This window comes from Protopterus annectens, chromosome 3.part0 (assembly GCF_019279795.1).
Source record: "Protopterus annectens isolate FY-2018-M chromosome 3.part0, PAN1.0, whole genome shotgun sequence".
NCBI classification, from domain to species: Eukaryota; Metazoa; Chordata; order Ceratodontiformes; family Protopteridae; genus Protopterus; species Protopterus annectens.
The window spans coordinates 1,097,347,904-1,097,374,096 of record NC_056731.1 but is presented as its reverse complement, the minus strand read 5'-3'; the positions used below and the strand labels follow the sequence as shown (position 1 = coordinate 1,097,374,096).

Here is a 26,193-nt window from a genome sequence, read left to right as displayed (position 1 = left end):
GATTGGCCACTGCATACGGTTTTGTTATTCCTATCATGGGAAATCTGTCCCTACTGGTATCAGATCTCACTCCACCAGGGCCACAGCCACCTCTACAGCCTTCCTCAGAGGCGTTCCTACTAAGGATATTTTGGAGGCAGCCACTTGGAGTTCTGTACATACCTTCACAAAACACTACCACCTACCCTTATATTCCAGAACAAGAGCAGGCTTTGCCACTGCTGTTTTGCAGGGCATTCTGGCTCAACCCAGTTCCTCATAGTACCTACCACCCTATGCATAGCTTTGGGACTCTACCCATCTGTGATTACTGCAGTTGTATGCACGATGAACATAGTACAGTTTTGTACCTACCATAAATGTAGATGTTCGAGTGCTAATACAGCTGCAGTACAGGTTTCCCTCCCTCCTTCCCCACTTGGTAAAGGCATGGGGCCTAACAACCTCTTCATACCACCTGACTGGGTTATCCTGCTATGTTTTATTTGCTTGCTTACACTGATTTTGCATTACATTGCATTGCCTGCATATGTAGATAAGCCTTATTTATGTATTGCCTTCCTTTTGGGGGCACCTGACATCTGGGGCAAGAAAGACTGAAGAACATGGCGTCGGCTATGTCTTATATACTCTGGCCTTACTGATGTCAGAAGAGTAAGCAACGACAACCGACGCCGGACCAAGACTTTGGAATTCGGCCGACCGAGGGACCGCCTGACGGCTGAAAACCCATCTGTGATTACTGCAGCTGTATTAGCACTCGAACATCTACATTTATGATAGGTACAAAACTGTACTTTCTACTTGGACAAAACTAAGACTTTCAGAAAGACTGAGCAACTTTTAGTAGCATATACTGCAGTATCACAAGGAAAGGCTATCTCAAAGCAGACTATTTCAAAATGGATAGGACACTGCATTCGTTTCTGCTATGCACAGCATGGCAAATCAGTGCCGAAGGGCATTAGGCCACATTCGACCAGGGCAGCAGCCACATCAGCAGCCTTTCTCGGAGGAGTACCAATCAAGGAAATTTTGGAGGCTGCAACTTGGAGTTCAGTGCACACTTTTAGCAAGCACTACCACTTACCTCTTTACTCTAAATCCAGAGCAGGCTTTGCCACTGCAGTTCTGCAGGGCCTCATAGCCACTCTTAATTCTATTTAGACCCAGCCGCCCAACCTCAGCTTTGTGATTCAACCCAAGTGTAATGACTGCAACAGTGAAACACTATGAACATAGTACAGTTGTGTACCTACCATAAATGTAGATGTTCGAGTGTATTCACTGTTGCAGTCCAGGTTACCCACCACCATCCACCTTTCTTTGCTGGGACTTATCTGTACTTCTCTATTCTATACAACCTATGTGGTGTATTTGCTTGTAGATGAAGGTATTGTTTATTTTAGTGCATGGTCTTTATAAGCAATGTTTTAGCCTACCCTTTTGGGGGCACCTGACATCTGGGGCAAGAAAAACCGAAGAAAATGGCATCGGCTGCATCTTATATACCCCTGGCGCACTGACGTCAGGGAAGAGGCGACAGCAACTGACGCCAGGCCAGGACTTTGGAATTCAGGCCGACTGCGGGTAGCCTGCCAGCAGGATAGCCCAAGTGTAATGACTGCAACAGTGAATACACTCGAACATCTACATTTATGGTAGGTACACAACTGTACTTTCTCTGCCTTGCCCTTTGGGCTCTCCCTGCACCCAGGGTATTCACCAAATTTCTGGTTCCAGTTATTGCCTTTTGCAGAACAAAAAGAATCCATGCATTTCCCTATCTGGACGACCTGCTTGTACAGGCATTCTGGAAGGAGACCCTCTAGCAACACATACTTCTTACTACTTCCCTCATACAGTCCCTGGAATTTCGGATCAATTTCCCAAAATCCCAGCTGGAACCTTCTCAAGACATTTTCTTCTTGGGGTGCAGGATTCGCACAGACATAAGAGCCTACCTTCCCCAAAGAAAGGTGGAAAGCTTGACGGAGCACCTTTTTCTGGTCGTTCAGACAACAGAGTTGACAGCAAGGCAGTACCTCAGACTCTTGGGCTACATGGTAGCCACTATCTCCATGTTACCATTAACAAAACTCCACATGAGGAAGTTGCAATAGTACTTGGGGTCAGTCTGGACTCAGCACTCACACCCCTTGGAGTACAGGGTTCCCCTGCTGCCCTGCCTCAGACTAGAAATCCAGTGATGGTTTAAGCAAGTTAACCTCAACCCATGTCTTCCCTTTCAACCACCCCACCCAAACAGATCATGCACACAGATGCCTCAGACTTGGGCTGGGGAGCAACTCCGGGCCATCTGAAAGTGCAGGGACTGTGGCCAGAGCCACACAAAAAAGAATACATCAGTGTCCAACAAATAAGGGCAATTCTCCTGGCCCTTCGGGCCTTCCAAACCTATCTATGACAGAGGCCTATAAGGATCTTTGCCGACAATACTGCAGTGCTGTGGTATCTCAACAAACAGGGGTGGGGACCAAATATTTCTTACTTTGCAGACTAGCACTCCTAGTATGGGAACTGGCCACCTCTCAGGGAGTTACCCTGCAGATGGTCTACATTCCTTCACTGCCAAACTCCCAGGCAGACTCTCTCAGCAGATCCATCACGAACAACCACAAATGGATGCTGTACAGGGATGTTTTCCTGAACCTGGTGCACCGGTGGAGTACACCTCAAATAGACCTGTTTGCCTCCTCCATTAGCAGGCAGCTTTCCTTACTTCTGCACCAGGCTTCCACCCCCTCAGGCCGTGGCAACAGATGCCTTCTCAATCTCTTGGAAGGGTAAGTTTCTCTATGTATTCCCACTTTCCCACTTGTACAGAGCAGGACAGACCAAAAATCTTGTTGGTGACTCCCTATTGGCCAAGACAGCATGGGTTCCCCCTAATACTACAACTATCCAAGGGCAATCACCACAAGTTACTGCTCAGAATTAACCTTCTCACACAGCACAAGGGATCCCAAATCCCCCCACAGTGGCAGTTGCACCTCACCCTGTGGCTGATGGGATTCTGCTCCCCTTCAGACACCTTTACAGTGAGGATGTGCTTACTGTCCTGTAGGAGGCCTGGAAACCAAATACGAGAAAATCTTACTTTTCTATGTGGAAGGGATTTTCTATATGGTATTTCAAAAGACAGTTGGACCCGCTTGCTAGCGAGTCCCCTCTAGATGTTCATCGTGCATACAGCTGCAGTCATAACAAATCTGGACTGCAGCTGTATTAGCACTCGAACATCTACATTTATGGTAGGTACAAAACTGTACTTTCTGTCTTACCTGTGTGATCTGTTGCAGACAGGGTTGGCCTATTCTTCCATTAAAGCCCACTTGTCTGCTATTCAGCATGCCTTCCTCTGGATCTCCCCCTGGTGTCCAGACTACCAGCTAAGTTATTCCTTAAAGGGGTCCTTTACCTGAGACTCCCAGAAAGCTATCTCTGTACCCATGGGATCTCAAGTATGTTCTTGAAAAGCTTACGCTGCCCCCTTTTGAACCAGCAGACAAAGCTTCCCTAAAACACTCTACATGGAAATCTGTGTTACTCATGGCCTGGACCTCAGCCAGAAGAGTCTCAGAGCTACAAGCCCTCATCGTTATTCCACCTTTCCTGGTATTTCACACTGACAGGGTTAATCTAGAAACAACCCTTCCTTCATGTCCGAGGTAGTGAAGAATCTTTCCCTAGATCAAGCCATCCACCTTCCTACCTTCTTCCCTAACTCACAGGGGGACAGTGAGAGAGTACTCCATTTCCTGAATGTGCACACACAACTCCGATTTTACCTGCACAAAACAAAATCCATCAGATAAGCTGACCAGCTCTTTGTTTCCTTTCATCCCAGGGCCCTGGGGAAGGCAGTAACCAAACAAACTATTTCAACCTGTATTTCCAAAGCTGTCACCATCTGCTACCAATTCCACGAGAAATTCCTGCAGGGTGCTGTTGTTAAAGCACACTCCACCAGGACTATAGCCTCCTCAGGAGCCTTCTTCAGAGGTTTGGACACCTTTACCATTCTTGAAGCAGCCACTTGGTCATCAGTGCATACCTTCATCAAACACTACAAGTTAGACCATATTTCCAGAGCCAGGATGGGCTTTGCCAGGGCTATCCTTCATGGATTCCTGGAGACTGCCTCTAGACCACCATCCCCTTCCTCACAGTGAGCTTTGGCGCTCACCCGTATGTGATGAATACTGCAACATGTGACTAGGACATAGAAAAGTTGTGTAAAATCTTAACCATAACCATACATGACCTTCTCTTCCATGTTGCAGTATTCCTTCCCACCTACATATCCCTCCTATTATGCAACATTTCCCTTTCTGGATGACACAGGGTTGGCATTACCCTTACTAGGACTGGTTCCGACTGGGGCTTACAGTTCTGAGGGTTGGTGCTTGCAGACGTCACTTTTATGGCCCATGTTGTGCTAGCCACGTCAGACATCCCACGCACCATACAGTGACTGAAAACTCTTGTGTACTGGATGGAGTAAGAGGAGAAAACCCATATGTGATGAATACTGCAACATGGAAGAGAAGGACATCTATGGTTATGGTAAGATTTTACACAACTTTTCTTTCTTTCCTATGTGCGAGTTGCTCTAGTCTGGCTTACCTCATTCTTCTGTAAAGGCCCATTTGTCAGCTATTTCAGCCTGTCTGCCCTTGAATTCTCCTTAGTTCTTTATCAAACAATTTCTTAAAGGCATCCTGCATCTTACACCCCCAAGGAAGCCTATTCCCCCTCTTTGGGACTTAATTTTATATCGGAAGTAGTTTACTTCATTTGGTTTTCAACCTGTGGGTTATAGATCCATATCGGATCCGAGCCGGCAACTTTTACTAGCATCAGCTGTGAGCTCCAAATTCCTCCCCTTACCCGTAATACACCTCCACTGCCTTTCATCCCCAGATCTCGTTTGCTTCAAATAGCTTTTGCATCATGTCTCTTGAGCTCCAACCTAGTTAAGTGGGTAAAACCTTTGTGAGGATCTTTTTTTTTCAGAGTTTTGTTAGTGTTGGTATAGGTCCCCTTTCTCCTCCCTCGCTTGGTGCGTCGAGTTATAGAGTTTTAGGATAGTTAGAGTAGTTTGTACTATTGTGTAAATTGTAGCCCCCTCTCAGTGTTTTCTGTATACGAGTGTGGCGAGTGGGTGTGAGTATGCCAGTTAGAAAGGAACTGCCTTTTTTTCTCAAGTTGTCTTTCTACTCGAGCAGTATGGATGAAGAGCTGCTTTTCCAGCGTTGCACATAGTGTGGCCATAAATAATCCCCTGCAGATGACCACTGTGCTTGGGCGTTGCCCATCTGAGTGTGGACTGCAGCATATGTGCGGGCTTCAACCCCCGAGCCATTAAAGATAGGAAGGCCAAGTTGGCCCTCAAAGGCCTTCTTCCCCCTTCAGAATCTGTTTCCTTGTCTCCGGCTTTGGTCACAATGGCTGCTGTGTCTGCCTCTCCTTCCTCTGGCTTCTCCTCCCTCCCAGGCTGGGACTCAACCTTCTGTACCAAAGCCTGTGGTAGCGGTGTAGAAAAGGGGTAGAGAGAGGGAGAGAGAGTCGAAGGCGAGGTAAAAGAGAAAGAGGTCTCCGGACCTCACTTCACCTACAAGACGCCACTGATCCGTGACTCCCCTCTGCTCCGATCTCCGAGGTTCTCCCCGGAGCCGGAGGAGGCACGTTCAGCTTCTCTGGCCTCGGTGCCCCAACCCACCAGGTCGGAGTCCGTGGCCTTGGACATTGATCTGGATAAAATGATGAGGTTTATCAGTACTCCGATCCAGATGGGGTTTTTGCCAGCCCCCCCTCCTCCCTTAGGAGGCGGGAGCTTGCTTCCCTTTTTCCAACCTATATTTCCTCCTCCGATCTGACCTTCGGGTTTGGAGCATTCGGATCTGAGGTTGGCCTTGGTCACGGGGTCAGTGCAGACGGTACCTGCTTCCTCGATGCTGACAGCTTCCTGGAGCATTTCTGATCTGACCAGCTTTGATCCGAGCCGCACTTGGAGCCGGAGTTTGGGTGTCCTATCCAAGGGAGTGGAAACTTTTTCATCAGCTCTGACTTTGTCGGGTCAGGTTCCCTCCCTCGGAGCTCCATTCACCTCGGGCCCGGCTCCAATTCTCTTGTCGGACCCGTGGAGACCGGCTTCCTTATTGGTTTCTCAGGAGGTTAGCTCTCCTTCAGCGTTCGACATGGTAGAACGGGTTCTCTCTGCTGGATCGAGACCCCTGACTGCCCCCTTAGACTCCTCCCAGAACCCCCTCAGCTCTGTCTACAGTCCCCATCATTTTACCAGAGGGACAGCCCATGCTTGAAAAGCCCCAGACAGTTCCCCCGAGGAACAAGTGGCTTGCGAGTCCCCCCCCCCCCAGAGAGCCCCACCTGAGGTACCTCGCAAGCATGCGTGCAAGAGGAGGCACTTGGACTCCCCGACTCCCTCACCGAGGACACGATCTTGGATGATGGAGAGGGTTCCCCTAAGTCACCTCCCGAGGATGTCTCTTTTGGAGACATCCTGGAAATCCTGCGCCAACGGGGAGGTTGGTCTGCTCCCAAACCTTCTTCTGATGAGTCCATGTTCCTGGAGGCCTTCTGCATGGGCCCATCTACTTCCTGGGTGTCCCCTCTCATGGATCCTTTGGTGGATCTGGTCACCTCGCAGGCATGGAAGGAACTGGACACCATGGAACCTATCCCAAATAGACTGGATAAGATCTTAAGCCCCCCCCCATAGACAGACCAGTATGGAACAAGGGCTCCCCCGTAGACGCCATGGTGGTAGCAGCAGCCACTAAGGAGGAACTTGCTCAGGAGAGTTCCTCGGTCCATCCTCCTGACCGAGAGTCGTAGATAATAGACCACCTAGGGAAGTGGGTTTACGCTTCAGCTACCTTTTCGATTAGAGCGCTGAACTACGTGGTCCATGTCACCAGACTCACAACACGACCTGGTAAAGGAGCTGGAGGAGTCTCCCCCTAAGTCCATGTCGCAGGAGGACAAGGCTTTGTTCTCCGTGTGGATGGCCACTTTAAAAGCAGTATCCAATACGTCCATGCGACTCCTCTCACATGCTACGGAAGGAGTGGCTAGGGTGGCTGGGTCCGGCATGTCCATGAGGCGCAACACCTGGTCAGGTTATGTCAGTTTTCAGAACCCTTCAAGGCGTCCTTTGCCAATATCCCTTATGACTTCTCTACATTCTTTGGTAAGATCGTCAAAGAGACATTAGTCCAGAGTGAGAAGGATGGGAAGACACTGTCTGCCGTCGGGATTCACTTCTCTAACCCTCAACAGTCCTTTCCTTGGAAAAAGAGAGGGCAAAATGTGATGTGGTTCTGGAAGTCACAGTATTCCCGGGACACTCAGGGCTCTACTTCCTCCAGAGGCAGAGGGGGACAGAATAGACACCGGGCCAGAGGCAGAGGAGGTCCAAGTAACTTTGGGTCTCGAGAACCTTTCTTGGACAGACCCGGGCAGCAACCCTGAGGGGTTGCCCCGACTGCTCTACTCTGGAGGCAGTCGGGGCCGATTGTCCTTGCACCTAGTGGCACGGGAGTCTATAAAAATGGATTGCTGGGTGCTTCAGATCATATCCAGAGGATACTCTATCCCCTTCATGGGTTCCCCCAAATTTCCCAGACACCTCCTTGGGCGTACCACCAACGCAAAGGGAGGCAGCAGCACAGGAAATTTCCAAGCTGCTAGAAAAACGAGCCATCAAAACCGTCCCCCCAGATCTGTCCGGATCGAGCTTCTTCTCCAGGTTCTTTTTGGTGACGAAGAAAATTGGGGACTTAAGGCCCATTCTGGACCTCTCTACCCTGAACCTGTCAATTGCCAAAGAGAAGTTCCAGATGGTCACATTACAATCCATCATGTCGTACCTGCAAGATTACGACTGGATGTGCTCGTTAGATCTCCAGGATGCTTACTATCACATAAAAATGCACAGAAGTTCCAGGAGGTCCCTTCGCTTCCAGCTAGGAGTCAATCAATGCCAATTTCAGGCCCTACCCTTAGGTCTCAGGGTGTTTACCGAAGTGATGGCGGTGCTAGCAGTTCACCTAAGGCTTCAGGGGACTTGCGTCTATCCGTACCTGGATGATTGGCTCCTCACTGCTCCCACCAGGCGTCTGCTCTCCCAAATCAGGGATTATTTCCTGACTTTTGCCCAGCGTTTGGGGATCACAATCAACGCATCCAAATCTCTCCTAGAGCCTGTACAGGTGATAGACTACATTGGTGCCAGGATATTCTTCAGTGCAAAATCTTCCTGATCTCGGAGAGAGTTCAAAACCTGAGGATGCATGTCTCCCTGATGTACCACTCTCATCTCCCAATGGCGGAATTGGCATTGAGGGCCTTAGGCTCGATGGCGGCGACCATAACTCTTCTCCCGTGTGCTCTGTTACACATGAGAATAATACAGTGGACTCTCACTGTACAGTGGTCCCTGTTGGAACTGCCATTGACATTCCCAATTCAACTCAGTCAAGTCTGTCTGTCGTTCCTCATATGGTGGATGTGCTCTCTGGATATTTTGGAGAGATGACCTTTTGTTCCAGCCCCAGCCCAAGCCACAGTGACCACGGATGCCTCCCAACTTGGGTGGGGGTGGGCATTGTTTGGGCTGGACAGTCCAAGGCCTGTGGTCCCCCATAGAGACCAGCTTGCACATAAATGTCCTAGAGATGAGGGCGGTCCTTCTAGGGTTGCAGGCCCTTCATGCCTTTCTTCCTCTGGGGATGATTGCTATTCAGTCAGACAACATGCCACTGGTCTGGTATATCAAAAAACCGGGAGGGACCAGATCTTACCCCTTTTGTTGCGAGGCCATGAGAGTGTGAGAATGGGCTATCCTCCACCTGTTGCTTTCTTATTGCAACGCACATTCCGCGATGGTCTAACATCCTAGAGGACAGGCTAAGTCTGACCGTTCTGATGCCTTACGAGTGGTCTCTGAATCTGTCAGTAGCGGAACAGATCTTCAGCGAGTGAGGTCAACCTTGCTGCGATCTCTTTGCATCTCCTTCCAATGCGAAGTGCAGCAGGTTTTTTGCTCTGAAGCCCCTGCCGGAGGAGTCCCCCAGAGACGCTCTAGTTTATGCTTGGTCTCCTGGTCTTCTGTATGCTTACCCGCCAGTACCTCTCATTTCGAGGTTTCTACAGAAAACTCGTCGACTGGGGAGCAAAGTGATCCTCATTGCCCCATTCTGGCCTTGCCAGGTATGGTTTCCCTTCCTTTTTCTCACCTTCTGGCTCCACCTTGGATCCTAGATCCCATTCAGTATCTAATTTCACACCCTTCAGTGGTGCCGCATCCGAATCTGGACAGCCTGAAGCTCCAGTTCCCGTGATTGCTAGGACTCCTGGACTATTCTTAGTTAGATCTATTTTGGTGGCTGCTCATAAGTCTTCGAGCAGGAAGGTTTATCACAGCAAGTGGAAACATTTTTCAAAGGAGTTTAGACCCTTTCACGGCTCCTGTTTCCGCTATTCTTGATTTTCTAGCTGATATTTTTACGGAGCTAGTTCTTCTACTGTCAAAGTTCAGTTGGCTGCCATATCTCATTTTCATGTGGGCGAGAATTCTGCCTCTTTAGCCTCTTCCAGACTGCGTAAAGCCTTTATCAACGGCACCTTTTTGTTATGTCCCCGGTCAAAGATCCTGTTCCCCCATGAGACCTTACTATGGTTCTTCAAGCTTTGGTCACTCTCCCTTTCAAGCCTGCCGCAACTGCAGGTCTGAAATTTTTGTCATGGAAAACAGCTTTTTTGGTGGCTATTACCTGTGCAAAAAACGTTTCAGAATTACAGGCCTTGTCCATCAAAATTCCTTACATGATTTTTCACAAAGGGTTTCCCTTTGAACCAATTCATCCTTTCTTCCTAAGGTGGCATCACCAGTCAATATCAATCAGATCATCAATTTGCCTGTGTTTTTTTTTCCTAATTTTTCTAACAAGATGGAATACAAACTCCACATGTTTGAATGTTCATAGACAGTTATGATTATATTTACACAGGACAAAAAAATTCCGTAAATCTGATCGATTGTATCCTTCTATAAACCCTTTTTGGGAAACCTATCTCCAAGGTCACTATAACTAGATGGATATCTTCATGCATCCTGCAGGTCTCCTCCAGGTCAGGTGAAAGCCCATTCCACTAGGTCCATGGCTACATCTGCGGCTTTTTGGTCTAGGGTGTCTTTGGATGATATTTGTTCTACAGCTACGTGGTCCTCATCTCATATGTTTATTTCTCAGTACAACTTGTATTTGACTTCCAGAAAGAGAGCATCCTTTGGTTCCACGGTGCTCCAGAATATCCTTCCATGAGGGCCTCCCAGGAGTTTAGTAGCTGGGGACTCTGAAGACCAAATGAAGTAGACTACTTCAGATAAAGAAGTTATGTACTCAACATAATGTTCCATTTGAGTAGTTGTACTTCCATTTATATTCAACCGTCCCTCTCTCCTTCCCCTGGACCTTGGCATATGATAAGCCTACGGGCTGATGTATAGGTCACAAGAAAATTTTTCAGGTCAGGTTATGAGATGAGGTTCAGCAAACTCGATCTGGGGATGGAAAGCAGTGGAGGTATATTATGGGTAAGGGGAGGAGTTTGGAGCGCGGAGCTGATGCTAGTAAAATTTGCCGGCTTGGATCCGTAAGCCACAGGTTGAAGACAAAGGAAGTACAACTACGTTGATGGAACGTTATGGTGAGTGCATGACTTCTTTTTTTAGATACAATGACCAGTGCTCCTTTTGAACCTGCAGGTTCAGTTTCTCTGCAGCATTGTATCTGGAAAGCCATCTTATTGCTTGCTTTTAATTCTGTTCAGAGAATTTTTGAGCTTCAGGCACTTATGACCATCCCTCCTTTTCTGATTTTTCACAAGGACAGGGTGTCCCTTCATAATAATTCTTCTTTTTTGCCCAAGGTGGTTAATGAGTTGTCTTTGAATCAGGCAGTACAACTCCCTTACTTTTTTCCCTCTTTTCAGTTTGCTAGTGAGACGGTTCTACATACTTTGGATTTGCCCGGCTAGCTCGGGTATCATTTGGATAAAACTAAATGTTTCTTTTTTCCGCAGGACATTGGATTTGGCTGTTTCTAAGCAACGCATTTCCCCCTGGATATCTAAGGCCGTTTCCTTTTGTTACTTTTTTCATGGCAAATGTGTATCTGCTACCATTAGTCCACACTCCACTAGGGCTTTTGCCTTTTATGATGCTTTCTTCAAGGGGTTGGACACCAATTCCGTCCGTGAAGCTGCTACTTGGTCTTCAGTGTGTACCTTTGCCAAATATTGTAAATTAGATATGGTTTCTAGGACCAGAGAAGGTTTTGCTATAGTCATTCTACATAAGTTTGAGGGCTCTTCCCAGCCTTCCACCTCCCAATCCTTTTCTTAAGCTTTTGTACTCTCCCTTTATGGACAGACCACAAAGGGGCAGATACAGACGCCCAAGAGGCAGATCCAAGCTCCAAGGTTTACAGGTCTAAACAATGGGGTGCTTCTACCTCCAAAAGTGGAGAAGACAAATCACAGCCATACAGGAAACAGTCGCAGTGACTTCCCCCTGCCGGCACCAAGCACTTACCTTCTGGCAGCACCTTTAGGGTGAAAACTAGCACTTTTTCTCAAAATTGGCACATAATAACCCAGGACAAATGGGTCCTAGACGTAGTGTCACAAGGCTACAAGTTTCACTTCCATATCCTGCTAAGGGCAAACGGTTGGCCAGACCTGCCAAAACATCAATGGGCAGAGGCACAAAAGCAAGTCTCATCCCTCATGGACATGAGGGCCATTCAACAAGTGCCAGAGCAAGAGCAGGGTCAAGGATTCTATTCAAGGCTGTTTTTGGTACCAAGAAAGGACAATACCTGGAGACCAATACTGGACCTATCTATTCTAAACACATTTCTGGATATTCCAAAATTCAAAATGTTGACTCTACAGCAACTTCTGCCCATGCTGGGCAAGAAGGCTTGGCTTGTGACTTTAGACCTAAAAGAGGCATGCCTGCAAGTCCCAATCAGACAAACATGCAGAAGATACCTCAGATTCAAAGCTGGCTCAATGCACTACCAATTCTCTGCACTGCTCTTTGGCTTATCTACTGCGTCCATGGTCTTCACAAAGTGCCTGGCACCAGTAATTGCATTCTGCAGACAGAGGAATACAAATATATCCTTACTTGGACGACAGCCTCATTCAAGCAGAGAACAAGGACATTCTACTGCAGCATCTGGCGTTTGTAAAGAGATTTCTAACAGGCCTAGGGAACACAGTCAACGAAAAGAAATCAAAACTAGTACCCTCTCAAGAGATAATATTCCTGGGTGCAAGCTTAAATACAACTGCCCAGATGGCTTATCTCATGCCAGACAAACAAAGGCAACTGACTACCTATTTCAAAACTGTTTGCAGCAAAGGCCCAGTTATCTGCAAGAACAATTCTGCAGGTTTTGGGCTTCATGGCATCCTGCATTCTACTAATTCCATATGCAAGACTGCATATGAGGAAACTTCAATGGTACCTAAAAAGTATTTGGACTCAACATTGCCACAGCCTGGAAACAATAATTACCCTCATTCCCTGCCTGCAACAGGAGTTTCGATGGTGGGCGAAGACTTGTCTCCAGAACAAGGGTCAGCCATTCACTTTACCCCCAGCCAGGCAGACATTAACAATGGATGCATCAGATTATGCCTGAGGGGCCCACATGACAGGAAGATGTATTCAAGGCACATGGTCCGCAAACCAAATGCATCTACATATCAATCAAAAAGAGATGCTAGCTGTTCAGAATGCCCTGACAGCCTTCAAGGACCTACTTCATCCGGGGCAACTATTGATAGACAGATAACACCACAGTCATGTGGTATATAAACAAGCAGGGAGGCACTCATTCTTACCCCCTTTCCAGACTAGCCATGACCTTGTGGGGGACATCATTGACTTACCAAGTACATCTGCAGGCACAATTCCTGCCAGGAAAGATAAATACTCTGGCAGACGAACTAAGCAGAAACCTCATGTATCCCCACGAGTGGAAATGGGATCCACAAGTCTTCAGCATGATAACAAGGAAATTGGGATGCCCGGATATAGATCTATTTGCCTCTCCTCACAACTACCAACTAAAACGATTCTGCACAAGGACTTATCACAAACAAGCATGGAAAGTGGACGCCCTATCTTTCACCTGGAAAAGCTTAGCAGTATATGCCTTTCCCCCACTGCCTCTCCACCCCAAGGTACTCCTAAAGATCAAACAAGAGAAGCCAAAGATTATACTAATTGCCCCAGACTGGCCCCGCCAGTACTGGTATCCAATCCTAAGAAACTTGTCTCAGTGCCCGGCTTGGACCTTGCCTCAGATACCTCATCTACTATCCCAACAAAACAATCCGATCCTTAAATCTGGCAGCATGGCGGATAATGTAGTCATACAAAACGCTCCTCTCACTAAGCTGTGATGAATGTCATTTTGGAGGCCAGAAGGCCTAGTACCAGAAAATCTTATGCCGGAAAATGGAAGAGATTCTGTGCCTGGTACCAGGCACAAGGAATTGACACAGCTGTACCAAATATTCCTCCGATTTTGCAATACTTAACTGAGATGCTGGACAAAGGCCTATCCTTTTCATCAATTAAAATTCATGCCTCTGTCATTTCAGCTCATTACAATACAGAGCCACCAATCTTTTCTCATCCTTTAAGGCAGTACCTCAGAGGAGCCAAAAACTTAAGGCCTCCAAGGAGATCACCAATACCTGCATGGGACCTCAATTATGTTTTGGTAAAACTCACCCTGCCTCCTTTTGAGCCAGCCGCTACAGCTGATGTAACATTTTTATCTTGGAAAACAGCTCTGCTCCTAGCAATAACCTCTGCAAGACGAGTCTCAGAGCTACAGGCACTCATGGCTGTGGAACCTTTTATCATTTTTTATCCAGACAGGGTTTTTTCTGAGGACAAACCCGACATTTATGCCTAAGGTAGTGTCCAGTGTGGCCCTTAACTAAACCATTCATCTGCCTACTTTTTATCCAAACCCACAGAATAAGGGGGAGAGAATTCTGCATTATTTGGACATACACTGGCAGCTACGCTTCTGCTTGAACAGAACCAAAGCTTTCAGAAAGACTGAGCAACTACTAGTGGCATATGCTGCAGGATCACAAGGAAAGGCTAACTCTAAGCAGACTATTTCAAAGTGGATAGGCCACTGCATTCGTTTCTGCTATTCACAACATGGCAAGCCAGTGCCTAAGGGCATTAGGCCACATTCATCCAGAGCAGCAGCCACTTCAGCAGCCTTCCTCAGGGGAGTACTAACCAAAGACATTTTAGAGGCTGTTACTTGGAGTTCAGTGCACACTTTTTCAAAGCACTATCATTTACCACTCTACTCTAAATCCAGGGCAGGCTTTGCCACTGCAATTTTCCAGGGCCTCATAGCCACTCCTAATGCTATTTAGCTCCAGCCTCCCAACCATAGCTTTGGGATTCAACCCAAGTGTAATGACTGCAACAGTGAAACAGGAAGAACATAGTACAGTTGTGTACACATACCATAAATGTAGATGTTCGAGTGTATTCACTGTTGCAGTCCAGGTTACCCACCCACCACCCCCCTGATCTTTGCTGGAACTTATCTGCACTTCTCTAATCTATACAACATCTGTGGTATATTTGCTTGTAGATGAAGATATAACATACATTTTGGTGCATGCATGTTTTATTGGCATATTTTTAGCCTACCCTTGTGGGGGCACCTGACATCTGGGGCAAGAAAAACTGAAGAAAATGTCGGCTGCATCTTTTATACCCTTGCCGCACTGACGTCAGGGAAGAGGCGGCAGCAACCAACGCCAGACCTAGACTTTGGAACTCAGGCCGACTGAGGGTAGCCTGCCAGCAGGATAACCTAAGTGTAATGACTGCAACAGTGAATACACTCGAACATCTACATTAATGGTAAGTGTACACAACTGTACTTTACTGGGTCTGTGCTTAGAAGGCATGCTTGGCTTAAGGAGCAGTCTTTGCCTGTTCATGTTAAAGCTAAATTGTTGGATGCGCCTTTAAATCAGGACCTCCTGTTTGGCAACAAGGCTGAAGAAGTTCTTAAAAAGATGGAAGATAAAGCTAAATCTATGCAAACTGTTAAAGATTTCTTACAAGTGCAACCTCCTAGATTTAGTAGGCACTGACCTACTAAGAATCGGTCCTTTCCACTCCCTTCCATGTCTTCTCAAGCCAAACCCAGACATAGCAAAAAGCCCAGGTTTCAGTCCCAGGGGACTCTTGGAACCAAGCATTGAGGGGGCCTCCACTTCCAAATCTGGAAATAACAAGACACCCCCTATGGTAAACAGTCTTCCTTTTAAAATTCCCAAGCACTTATCTTTTGACCGCCCCTTTGGGGGGGGAGCAATTGCTCTTCATGCAAAAAACTGGGAACTCATAACCCAGGACAAATGGGCAGGGCGCATTGACTGATCAGTACGCCGTCAGGGTACGCGCATGACCGACGCTATATATATCCTTTTTCTTTTTGCCGTGATGGTCCATGCAGAAGCAGTTTTATGAGTGCAGGTTGGGATGCTTCTGAAATATTTCAACCGGGAGTTTCAGACCAACAGAGTTGTTGGCATTCCGTAGGGGAACATTTTGGTTTTTCTTGCGTATTTATTTAAAAGTGAATAGGTCTCAACTTCCTCAACAAGTTTTAAATGTGATTATGGAGCTAGAAAGACTAGTACAAGGAGAGCTAAGGTGGTTTCTAGTGTGGCTTTAAACCCAAATTCATTTGCCTACATTTTTTGCAGAACCCCCCCCAAAAGTAAAGGGAAAGATTTTGCTACTTTTAGATGTACACAGGCAATTATTTTATTATTTAAGCAGACTAAGGATTTTAGGCAGTCTCAGCAGTTTGTTGTTTCTTTTGTTTTTTGTTCACAGGCAAGCCTGTGTCAAAACAAACTATTTCAGGTGTGGATTGGCTTGCATTTTCATTTGTTACCCCCATCATGGCAAGGATTCCAGCTGGGATTAGGGCCTATTCCTCTGTGTTTAGGGGTGGTTGTGTAGGTGAGATTACATGCTGATATTTTTGTATATAGTCTTATATATTGTATATATTTTGGTGCAGGTATTTTGAGCCTTGTCTTTTTCTTCTTTCTGGACTCTGGGGCAGGAAAAGATTTTAAATAGTGTCCCAGGGATACAGATTTCATTTCCACATGTTGCCAACACCAAATGGGTGGCCAGACCTGCCCCTAAATCAGTGGGCAGAGGCTCAAAAACAAGTACTTTCCCTCTTAAGCATGGGGACTATTCAGCTGGTACCAGAAGAGGAAAAGGGACAAGGTTTCTACTCAAGACTTTTTCTGGTACCCAGGAAAGACAAATCATGGTGTCCAATCCCTGGGCCTGTCTATAAACACCTTTCTGGAGATTCCAAAATTCAAGATGCTGACTCTTCACCAGTTACTTCCTATGCTAGGCAAAGATGTCTGGTTGGCAACACTAGATTTAAAAGAAGCATACCTGCACATCCTAATCAGGGAATCTTGCAGAAGATACCTACGCTTTAAAGCAGGCTACAGGCATTATCAGTTCTCTGCACTGCCCTTTGGCTTGTCTACTGCGCCCAGGGTATTCACAAAGTGCCTGGCTCCAGTTATTGCATTTTGCAGGCAAAGAAGTATTCAAATATACCCATACCTGGACGATTGTCTAATTCAGGCAGAAAGCCAGGGTATACTTTTGAACCATCTGGAGTTTGTAAAAAGGGTTCTAACTTGTCTGGGGTACACCATAAACGAAAAGAAATCACAACTGGTACCCTGTCAACAAATCACATTCCTGGGAGCAAGCTTGAATCCAACTTCCCAGATGGGCCTACCTCATGCCAGAAAAGCAAATTCATTTGGTAACCTATTTCAAACAAGTGGACACAAAAATGCTATCTGCAAGACAAATACTGCAAGCCTTGGAGTTTGCGGCCTCCTGCATTCTTCTAATTCCATGTGCAAGACTGCATATGAGGAAACTACAGTGGTATCTAAAAAGCCTATGGAGTCAACATTCTGATAGCCTAGAAACAATGATTCCTGTCATACCTTGCCTACGCCTAGAGTTTCTCTGGTGGGCAGAGGCCTGCCACCAAAACAAGGGACTACCATTCACACTACCCCCTGCCACCCAAACCCTAACAGATGCATCAGATTATGCATGGTGGGCTCACCTGGCAGGGAAATGCATTCAGGGCAAATGGAACCCAAGTCAAATGCACCTACATATCAATCAAAAAGAAATGTTAGCTGTACAGAATGCTCCGACAGCCTTCAAGCACTACATTCTTCCAGGACAACTAATGGTAAAGACGCACAACACCACGGTTATGTGGTACATAAACAAGCAGCGGAGTACACATTCCTACCCTCTCTGCTGACTAGCCATGGCATTGTGGAACACAGCCTTGAGCTACCAAGTGCACCTACAAGCTCAATTCCTGCCAGGAAAATTAAATACACTGGCAGACGGACTAAGCAGAAACCTCATGGACCCACATGAGTGGAAACTGGAACCAAGGATTTTCAATATGTTGACAAGTGAATGGGGGAGTCCAGATATAGATCTATTTGCCTTCCCCCAGAACTACCAGTTGGATAATGCTCTGTCCTTCAGCTGGAAAAACCTATCAGTCTATGCCCCCCCCCCCCCCCCGCTGCCTCTGCTCTCCAAAGTTCTACTAAAAGTCAAACAGGACAAACCAAGGATGATCTTGATTGCTCTAGATTGGCTGCGCCAACACTGGTACCCCCTCCTGCGCAGTGTGTTGCAGTTATCTCCATGGCACCTGCCTTAGACCCCTTCCCTGCTGTCTCAGCACAAACCAAGGATGATCTTGATTGCTCTAGATTGGCCGCGCCAACACTGGTACCCCCTCCTGCGCAGTGTGTTGCAGTTATCTCCATGGCACCTGCCTTAGACCCCTTCCCTGCTGTCTCAGCAGGAGAACACAATTCTGCACCCTCAGCTTCCAACATTGAACCTTGCAGCCTGTGTAATCACTTAAATTCGCCCTCATCATCCCTCAGCAAACCTGTGATGGATGTCATCTTAGAGGCAAGGAGGCCTAGTACTAGAAAATCTTATGCTGAAAAATGGAAAAGATTCTGTGCCTGGAACCAATCTCAAGGGATGAGCACAGCAGCGCCCAATTTACCTCAGATTTTGCAATACTTAACTGAGATGCTTCACAAGGGCCTGTCTTTTTCCTCCATTAAAATCCATGTCTCAGCCATTTCAGCTCATTATAACACAGAACCACCCCTCTTCTCTCATCCTCTACTCAAGCAGTACCTCAGAGTGGCCAAAAATTTGAGACCACCCTGGAGAGCTCCAGCCCCTGCCTGTGACCTTAACTTTGTATTGGAGAAACTCACTGTACCTCCTTTCAAGCCAGCTGCTACTGCAGACTTAAAATTTCTTTCTTGGAAAACAGCTTTCCTTTTAAGAATCACTTCAGCTAGAAGGCTATCTGAATTTCAGGCCCTTATGGCAGTGGAGCCTTTCATCTTTCATGCGGACAGGATGTCACTCAGGAGCAATCAATCCTTCATGCCCAAGGTGGTATCCAGTGTGGCTCTTAATCAGACCATTCATTTGTCAGCCTTCTTTCCCAATCCACAAAACAAAGGGGAACGGATTCTGCATTCCTTGGATGTGCACAGACAACTTAGATTCTACTTGGACAGGACTAAACCTCGAGGAAAATCTGAACAACTGCTGGTAGCATTTGCTGCAGGGGCAGAGGGAAAGGCTATATCAAAACAAAGCATTTCTAAATGGATAAGCCATTGCATTCATTTCTGCTATAAGCACCATAGAAAACCTATCCCCAGAGGATCAGATCTCACTCCACCAGGGCTGCATCTTCTTCTGCAGCCTTTCTTAGAGGCGTTCCTACCAGGGACATCCTAGAAGCTGCTACCTGGAGTTCTGTACATACTTTCACCAAACATCATCATTTGCCAATTGTCTCTAAATCCAGAGCCGGCTTTGCCACTGCTGTCTTGCAGGGCCTTATAGCTGGCTCTAATGTTATATAAACTCCTCCTCCCAACCATAGTTTTGGGAATCTACCCAAATGTAATGACTGTAACAGTGAAACACAAAGAACATAGTTCAGTTGTGTACACTTACCATAAATGTAGATGTTCGAGTGTATTCACTATTGCAGTCCTGGTTACCCTCCCTCCAGCCCCCTAACTTCTTCTGGCTATACCTCTACTTTCCTTTACTATGCTTAAAAGCCTTTTTGGTGTATTTGCTTTTTGTTGGAGGTATACCTTTGTGTTTTTATGTTTATTTGCTCCACATTAGGGAGCACCTGACATCTGGGGCAAGAAAAACTGATGTAATGGTGTCGGCTGCATGTTTTATACCCCTGACGACCTGAAGTCATGGAAGAAGGGACAGCAACCGATGCAGGACCCAAGACTTTATTAATAAGGCCAACTGAGGGCAACCTGCAAGCAGATTACCCAAATGTAATGACTGCAACAGTGAATACACTCGAACATCTGCGTTTATAGTAAGTGTACACAACTGTACTTCCCCACACTACCCTCCTTTATTAGAAACTGAATCAGAATTTAGCATATATGTGTTACCATACACACAAATAGATTTGCTGAGATGTGTTGTAGCATCTGGAAGCTATAAAACCATTTCAAAATTTCTACCCTTCTAGGCTGCCAATTACTTCATCCCTAAGGACAATACAGTAGGAGTCCTAGTCCTGGTTTTTACAGATTTTTTGTCTCTGTCAGGACTGTAAGGTACAGTCATTATGGCCTAAATCAGGTAATTTTATTTCAGACTATTTTTCGATGTTAGCTGGACTGAGATTAACTTCTGTTCTAGTATTCTCTGTTATATTATATTCAGTTCAACAGTTACAGTACAGTCTGACATACAGGTGTATTTCTTTTCTGTCTAGCAGAACCCACTGTTGGTACATTTTTAACACAAGCAACTTCTCCAAATATATTTTCAACACAAGCACCTGTACAGATCAGTTTGATATACAAATGACATGCAATTCTTTACAAAACTCCAGCTAGCTATGCTGGCATGTGTTGCACATCCACTGCCCTACTTCTCCTGACATAGCTGGCACTACCTGACATCATCACATTGAGCATCTAGTGTTAAACTATACTTTTGTTGACAAAACTTGACCGAGTCGGTTAACAGTAGAAATATAGTAGAAATGCAACAGCATTACAGTGCTCTTAATGGGATGGTGACAGATAGTTGAGTAGTAACAGTCTGGATATGCAAGAAGATCCTGTAGTCCATATCCCATGCGTCTGGAAGAAGAGTCAAAATGCTGTTGAAAAGTAGTTTAGTACCTTACAGTCAACACCTGTTGTAACAAGTCAGAAATAAAGAAACTCTGGACATCACTTCCAGAACTGATAGGGAAGTTCTTGATTCTCAGCACTGCTGCTATAAGGAAATGCAGAATCAGTACACCTGAAGTAATGTCTGGATCTGAACATATAAAGTGTATTGTAGTAAAAAGGAAGAAAGGAGTGAAAATCGGTATTTCAGCTCCCTTAAGCCATTTTATAACAAATTATAAAAATACTAGTAACCAAGAATGGTATGGATATTTTATTTAGTGTTATGCAGCTGAGTACTTTTTTCTTTTTTTAATTTTTGAGCAGAGTTGTCTTTCAAATGTAGTGCTAGCAAAGATAAAATATTTAGTACTAATGCAAGGATAAATCAAAGGTGTTTTTGCATATCAACTCCCTCAAGAAGGGTGTTGTGCTGCAAAAAACAGATGGCAGTAGGTGGATCTCTAGCTTAAAAAGTAGAGGGAAATTTCCATGGATTACTACATATGACTGAAATGGAGTTTGACATTGAGCATGGTACTTTTACTTGATAGGGATCTGTCCAATGTATTTAAATTACTGTAGTTGCTTGGTGACATGAATTTATGTTGAAGCGTCTACATTTGTAAGTTTTGTCATTATTCAGTACTTTTATGATGGTCCCATTTGTGAGGACAGACAGTTAATCAAAACTACTTGTTTGGTTTGCTTGCTTGTTTGCCATCACATTATTACTAGGTGTTCTTATATGATTGACTAGTCCTTATATTTTTTTGAGGGCATTTTAAAATGCTTGTTTCATTCTTCCCCTTCATGAAAATTCTGTTCTGTTTGCACATATACTGTTTCTTTGCTTGTTTGCCTTTTTGAGCAGGTGTGCATGTTTTCCAGGTGACAGAGATCTTCTGTGTTGTAGGTTGTTTATCCTTTTTCAACATTTGAACTAATTGCAAATTCAAACCTTATGCTGTAGAGCTGTACGGATGGGATTTTTTTTCTCTAGTGTATTGGTATGTTGCATATTTGTAGTAGAAGCACTCAACAGCTTTCATTTGGCAAAGGCAAAAGGCTTTCATGGCGTATGCAAAATTTTTTATTCCTTGTGTGAAGATAATTGTTTAAAACTGGATGTTAATTTGTATGCCTTTTGATTTTTTTTTTTTATTTCAAAAAAGGGAAAAAGAAAGACATAGACACAGAGAAACCCGAAGATCGTCCTCTCCAGAACGATCATACAAGAAGGATCATAAGAGGGCAAGAAGGTGAGATTGTTTGCATTTTTTTTGCTGCAGTTGCCACTTGTTTTGCCATTCAAGGAGAGTGAATGTAAGTATTTTTTATTTTATTTTTTGTGAGTGCCAAGTTAAAATATATATGTATGTCTATATAATGCTAAGTATGGAATGTAGCTGTGCACGCAGTGCACATTGCACATGCATATTTTGTAGTCATGTGGATCTTGCATACTGGTTCTTTGACTTAAAGTATTTATTTCTTGTTCCCTTTGTTGTTCTGTTCTGTCTCATTTTTGATACCGTTCTATTAATTTGCCGCAGTATTCTTAACCTGAGGGATCTCCCAGCTGAAGTCGGCCAGTATACAAAAGTCTTGTATTACTGTAGGGTACGTGCGACATCGCACATTTGCTGCTGTTGGATGCAGACCATAAAAGTGATGTACGCACATACCATCCTCATAACTTTTTTTGCCACCAGTCAGAACGCCATTCCAACCATCAGTCTGATCGTTTCAGCATTTGTGACTTCAGTCTTTTGCTAGATTAGTGCTAGATTAGTGCCCCATTGGGGAGGTTTTTCTCTTATTTTGGCAGTTAAAAACTGACTCTGGTAGACCTCCGGGCCTGAACGACTACATCAGTATCAGTAGTGCATTGAAACTAAGGCAGGCTAAGTTGTGACATTATTTTTGAATGGGGTGGTTCATTATTTATGTACTTATTTACTTTTTATATCAGAATTGTTATATGATGACGTTTTTTTCGGGATGCCCTATTTGAAGTTTTTATTATGTGGACCCATTGTATTTATTAGGGGACTGTGCAATATAGAGTCATGTTAGGTATGTTAATACATTCATATGCACTGATTTTATATTTTACGATACAACTTATGACCTGTGGATTGTTTTAGTTGTTTTAGATGTTTTATATATTCAACTAGCAAGTCACATATAATGGTTGTTTTGTGCACTTTTTTATTTGTTATTTGTTTTTTGTGTTAGGATAAAGTAATGTCAAGTTTATGTATTATATATGTATAATTCTGATTTTTTCTGTTTTTTACTGTGAATTTTTTAATGGTCCAATAGCTTTGATATCAGGGTTTTAGCAAGGTGTAATGTCTTTTTAAGATTTATATTGTTACAATGTACGTATTTAAATGCCTTGCATCAGGTGATCTTAGTTCTGATGAAGCTTTGTATTGACAAAGTGAAAGCGCGCTCAACTTGAATTGGTTTCTGTGGTTTGACTGCTTGTAATTGCTGTTTAGAGAGTTTTACAGTCGTCGGATTAAAATATTGTTTTCTTCACACTACGTATCCTCTGCTGCGTTCATTGCCTTGGATTTTGTTTTTTATTTATTTATTTGTTTTTTTTTCTTTAGAGGTTTTTCTCTTATGCTGTTTTTGGTTATGTCATCCAAGAAGGGCAAGTGCCAGTGTGGAAGACAAATTCCACATAAGGACAGCCATTCACAGTGTCTCTTTTGTTTATGCCCTAACCACAGCCACGACTCCTGTAGCATTCGCAGTCCTTTGTTCCAAAGGCCCTTAGAAGCAGGCTTTCCTGTCTTGCTATTTATTTTGAGAACCAATGGCTTAAGTTATTAGCTAAGTGTATGGAGGGTACCTCTGGGTCCGATGCTGAGCCGGTGAAGCACAAAGCTAAGAAACTTTGGCCTGAGGCTTCTGCTGCACCGCTACCGTCTGACTTCTCTCCCAAAGTGCTTGTCAACCTGGAGGTTCGTCCGACTTCAGGTACAGATTCACAGGCCGAGCCCAGTTCTGAGGCTGTCTTGACTTCGGCAGTGAGCATGTCTGTGGAGGTCGAACAGACGCCCGATAAGGATGTCGCGGGGAGCCTAGTCTCTAGAGTATGTCGTTGCAGGGTACCTCCTACTCAAGCAAGAGAAGAAGTAGAGTCAAACACATTTGAATGCAGGCTTTCATCCGTCCCTCTGACGTTGCATAGGATTGTTTCTCCTGCAAAGAAAAAACAAAAGACTAAGCATTTTTCCCTTACCAGAGATCCCCTACAGATTGGCAGGCCTTTTCTCAAAACTTGTTTCAGGCCTTCATGGCACTCAAGCCGCCTTCCTGTCAGCCTGCAACTTCATCTGCTCCCCCAACCGTCTTATGAAAGGATTAGGGACAATGACTCATCTGATGAGTTTTCCTCTGGTGAAGAGAAATCTCTGGACTGTTCTACACAAATCCCATCTCCCTAGGAATGTGTTTCCCCTGAAGAGGAGTCAGTCGGTAATGACTGCCCTGTGGAAGAGATCCTTTGGTGAAACTCTCCTGAAAATGGGACGACACTTTAAATGGGATATTTCCCAAATTTCTGATGTTCAGAAGACATATGATCAGCTTCTGCAAGTTGATGTCCCTGGCCCTTCTGCAGTTCCGCCTGTGTATCCTGCATTTCTGGATGCCTTTCACAATGCTTCACAAACCCCAGATTCCCAGGCTCTGGCCCCGAAGAAGACAGACCCACTTCTACAAGGTCCCTGAGGATTGTAAAATGTCCTTCTATTCCTATGTTGCAGTATTCTTACTGTGGGATTTCCCACCTCAGGCAACCCAACGTCGGCTCCTATACAAAAGCTTCAGCCTGGTTGCTGTACGTCACACGTAGGGCCATAAACCAGGACCCTTAAATGTGATGTCTGCATGCACAGACCTCAGAACTTTTCAGCAGCAGACAATGTCACATCGTTCGCTTTGCTCCTACTCTCGAAAACTTCTTAAAGATAAGTACCCTGTTGGGGAAATCTTTTGTTCTTTTTGCATGAACTTGGTTAGCTGTATTTAATATTAGCCGATGTCAGCTAAGAAGGGCAAATGTCGTTGCGGCATCAGATACCACATGAGGATAATTACGACCATTGCGTTTTTTGTCTTGGGAAGGACCATGATCATGCGGCTTGTTCCATTTGCCAATGTTTTGTATCAAAGACCTTTTGCAGCCATCTGGGCACACTAAATTTATATTTAGAGAACCAGTGTCTCAAAAAGCTTGCACTTAGAATAGACCCCAAATCGGCCGCTCTGACTGAACCACTGTGGAAAAAGGCCACAGTTTCCAGGCTTACTTCCGTCGCCTCTCCTTCATCGGACGTCTTGCCAGCTTTTGATTTAGTTGTTGAGGGACATCCGACAGAACCAACTACTTCGGCTCCCACCAAGGAAGCCGCTTCAGAAGTTGTGTCCTGCAAGTCCACGGAGATGGCCCAGATGTCAGTTCCTACCGACGTCAAGGGGGTACCAGAAACAGTTGGATTACCTTCAGAGCCTCCCATTCCTGAGACTCAAGCTTCTGAGCCTAGGCCTTCTCCCAAACCAATGCCTACTAAACAAAAACAGAAAACTAAACATTTGACTCCTACCCCTGAAGGAGTACCAGACTGGCAGACTTTCACTAACTCCCTGATGCAGGCCTTTATGGCCCTCAGGCCCACAGGCTGTACTCCCTCCACAATACCTGCGCTCAGCCCTAGGCCTCTGCCATTTCTCTCCCCTTGCAATCTACGCAAGAAGGAGAGGAGGGACTAGTACCTTACTACTCTTCTTCTGAAGAGTCTATTTTTATTCATCCCAGATTGGCTTTCCTTTAGAATATTATTCAGCTGATGAATCAATTGAAGGGGACTCTCCACCATAGGACATAACCTTTGGTGAAACAATAACTAAGGTGAAAGAATATTTTAAATGGAACACTACGCAGATGACTGATACTCAGAGGAGGTATTTTGAACTTCTTCAAGTTGAGTCTCCCTCCCCATCAGCCATGCCACCAGTCTTACCTGCCATCTGGATGCTTTTACGTCTATATCCAAAAATCCAGACTCTCAACCACCTGCACCTAAAAGACCAGATAAGTTTTATAAGGTACCTGATCAGCAAAAATTCTTAGTTAGCCCCCCCCCCGGCAGACCTTGCAGTTATTGCTGTCTCCCCAGACAAGCAATCCAGACTTATTCCCTCTCAATCCCTTTTGCCTACTGATAAAGGCAGCAGAAGCATGGACAGGATTGATAAAAAAAAAAAAACACCTCTTCCATGCTATAAATTACCAGACACACATATGGTTAAATGTGCACTGGACCTTGTCTCACAGGCTACTAATCTCCTGACTGCTCTACTAAATCAGACATAACTTCTAAATTTTCTCTGGCTTCACATGTAGCCAGACATTCGGTTAGATGCAGTTATGGCACTGCAGAGTCCTCTGCTAGGTCAGCAGCTTCTGCTTCTTTCCTCTCCAGATATTCTTGGCTGTGCCTACAACCTCTTCCAGAAGATTTTAAAATTATGGACGCTCCCTTAGACCATAACCTTTTGTTTGGAAAACAGTCTGCAGAACTTTTTAAAAACCTGCAGGAGAAGAGCAAGGAACTGCAGAACATCAAGCATTCCTTTCCTAGAGGGAAAAGCCCATTACCCCAAAAAAACAAATCCACCCCTGCCACCAAT

The 26,193-nt window shown here is 45.2% G+C and overlaps 1 protein-coding gene across 5 annotated transcripts in view; it reads left to right on the top strand.

Annotated features, from left to right (window-relative positions):
- DROSHA (drosha ribonuclease III) overlaps positions 1-26,193 on the top strand; it is a 3,547,421-nt gene that overhangs the window by 501,477 nt on the left and 3,019,751 nt on the right. For all 5 annotated transcript variants that reach the window (XM_044065333.1, XM_044065331.1, XM_044065329.1 and 2 more), the window contains exon 4: positions 21,654-21,740. In XM_044065333.1, coding sequence (XP_043921268.1) covers positions 21,654-21,740 — 87 coding nt within the window. The remainder of the gene's footprint in view (positions 1-21,653; positions 21,741-26,193) is intronic.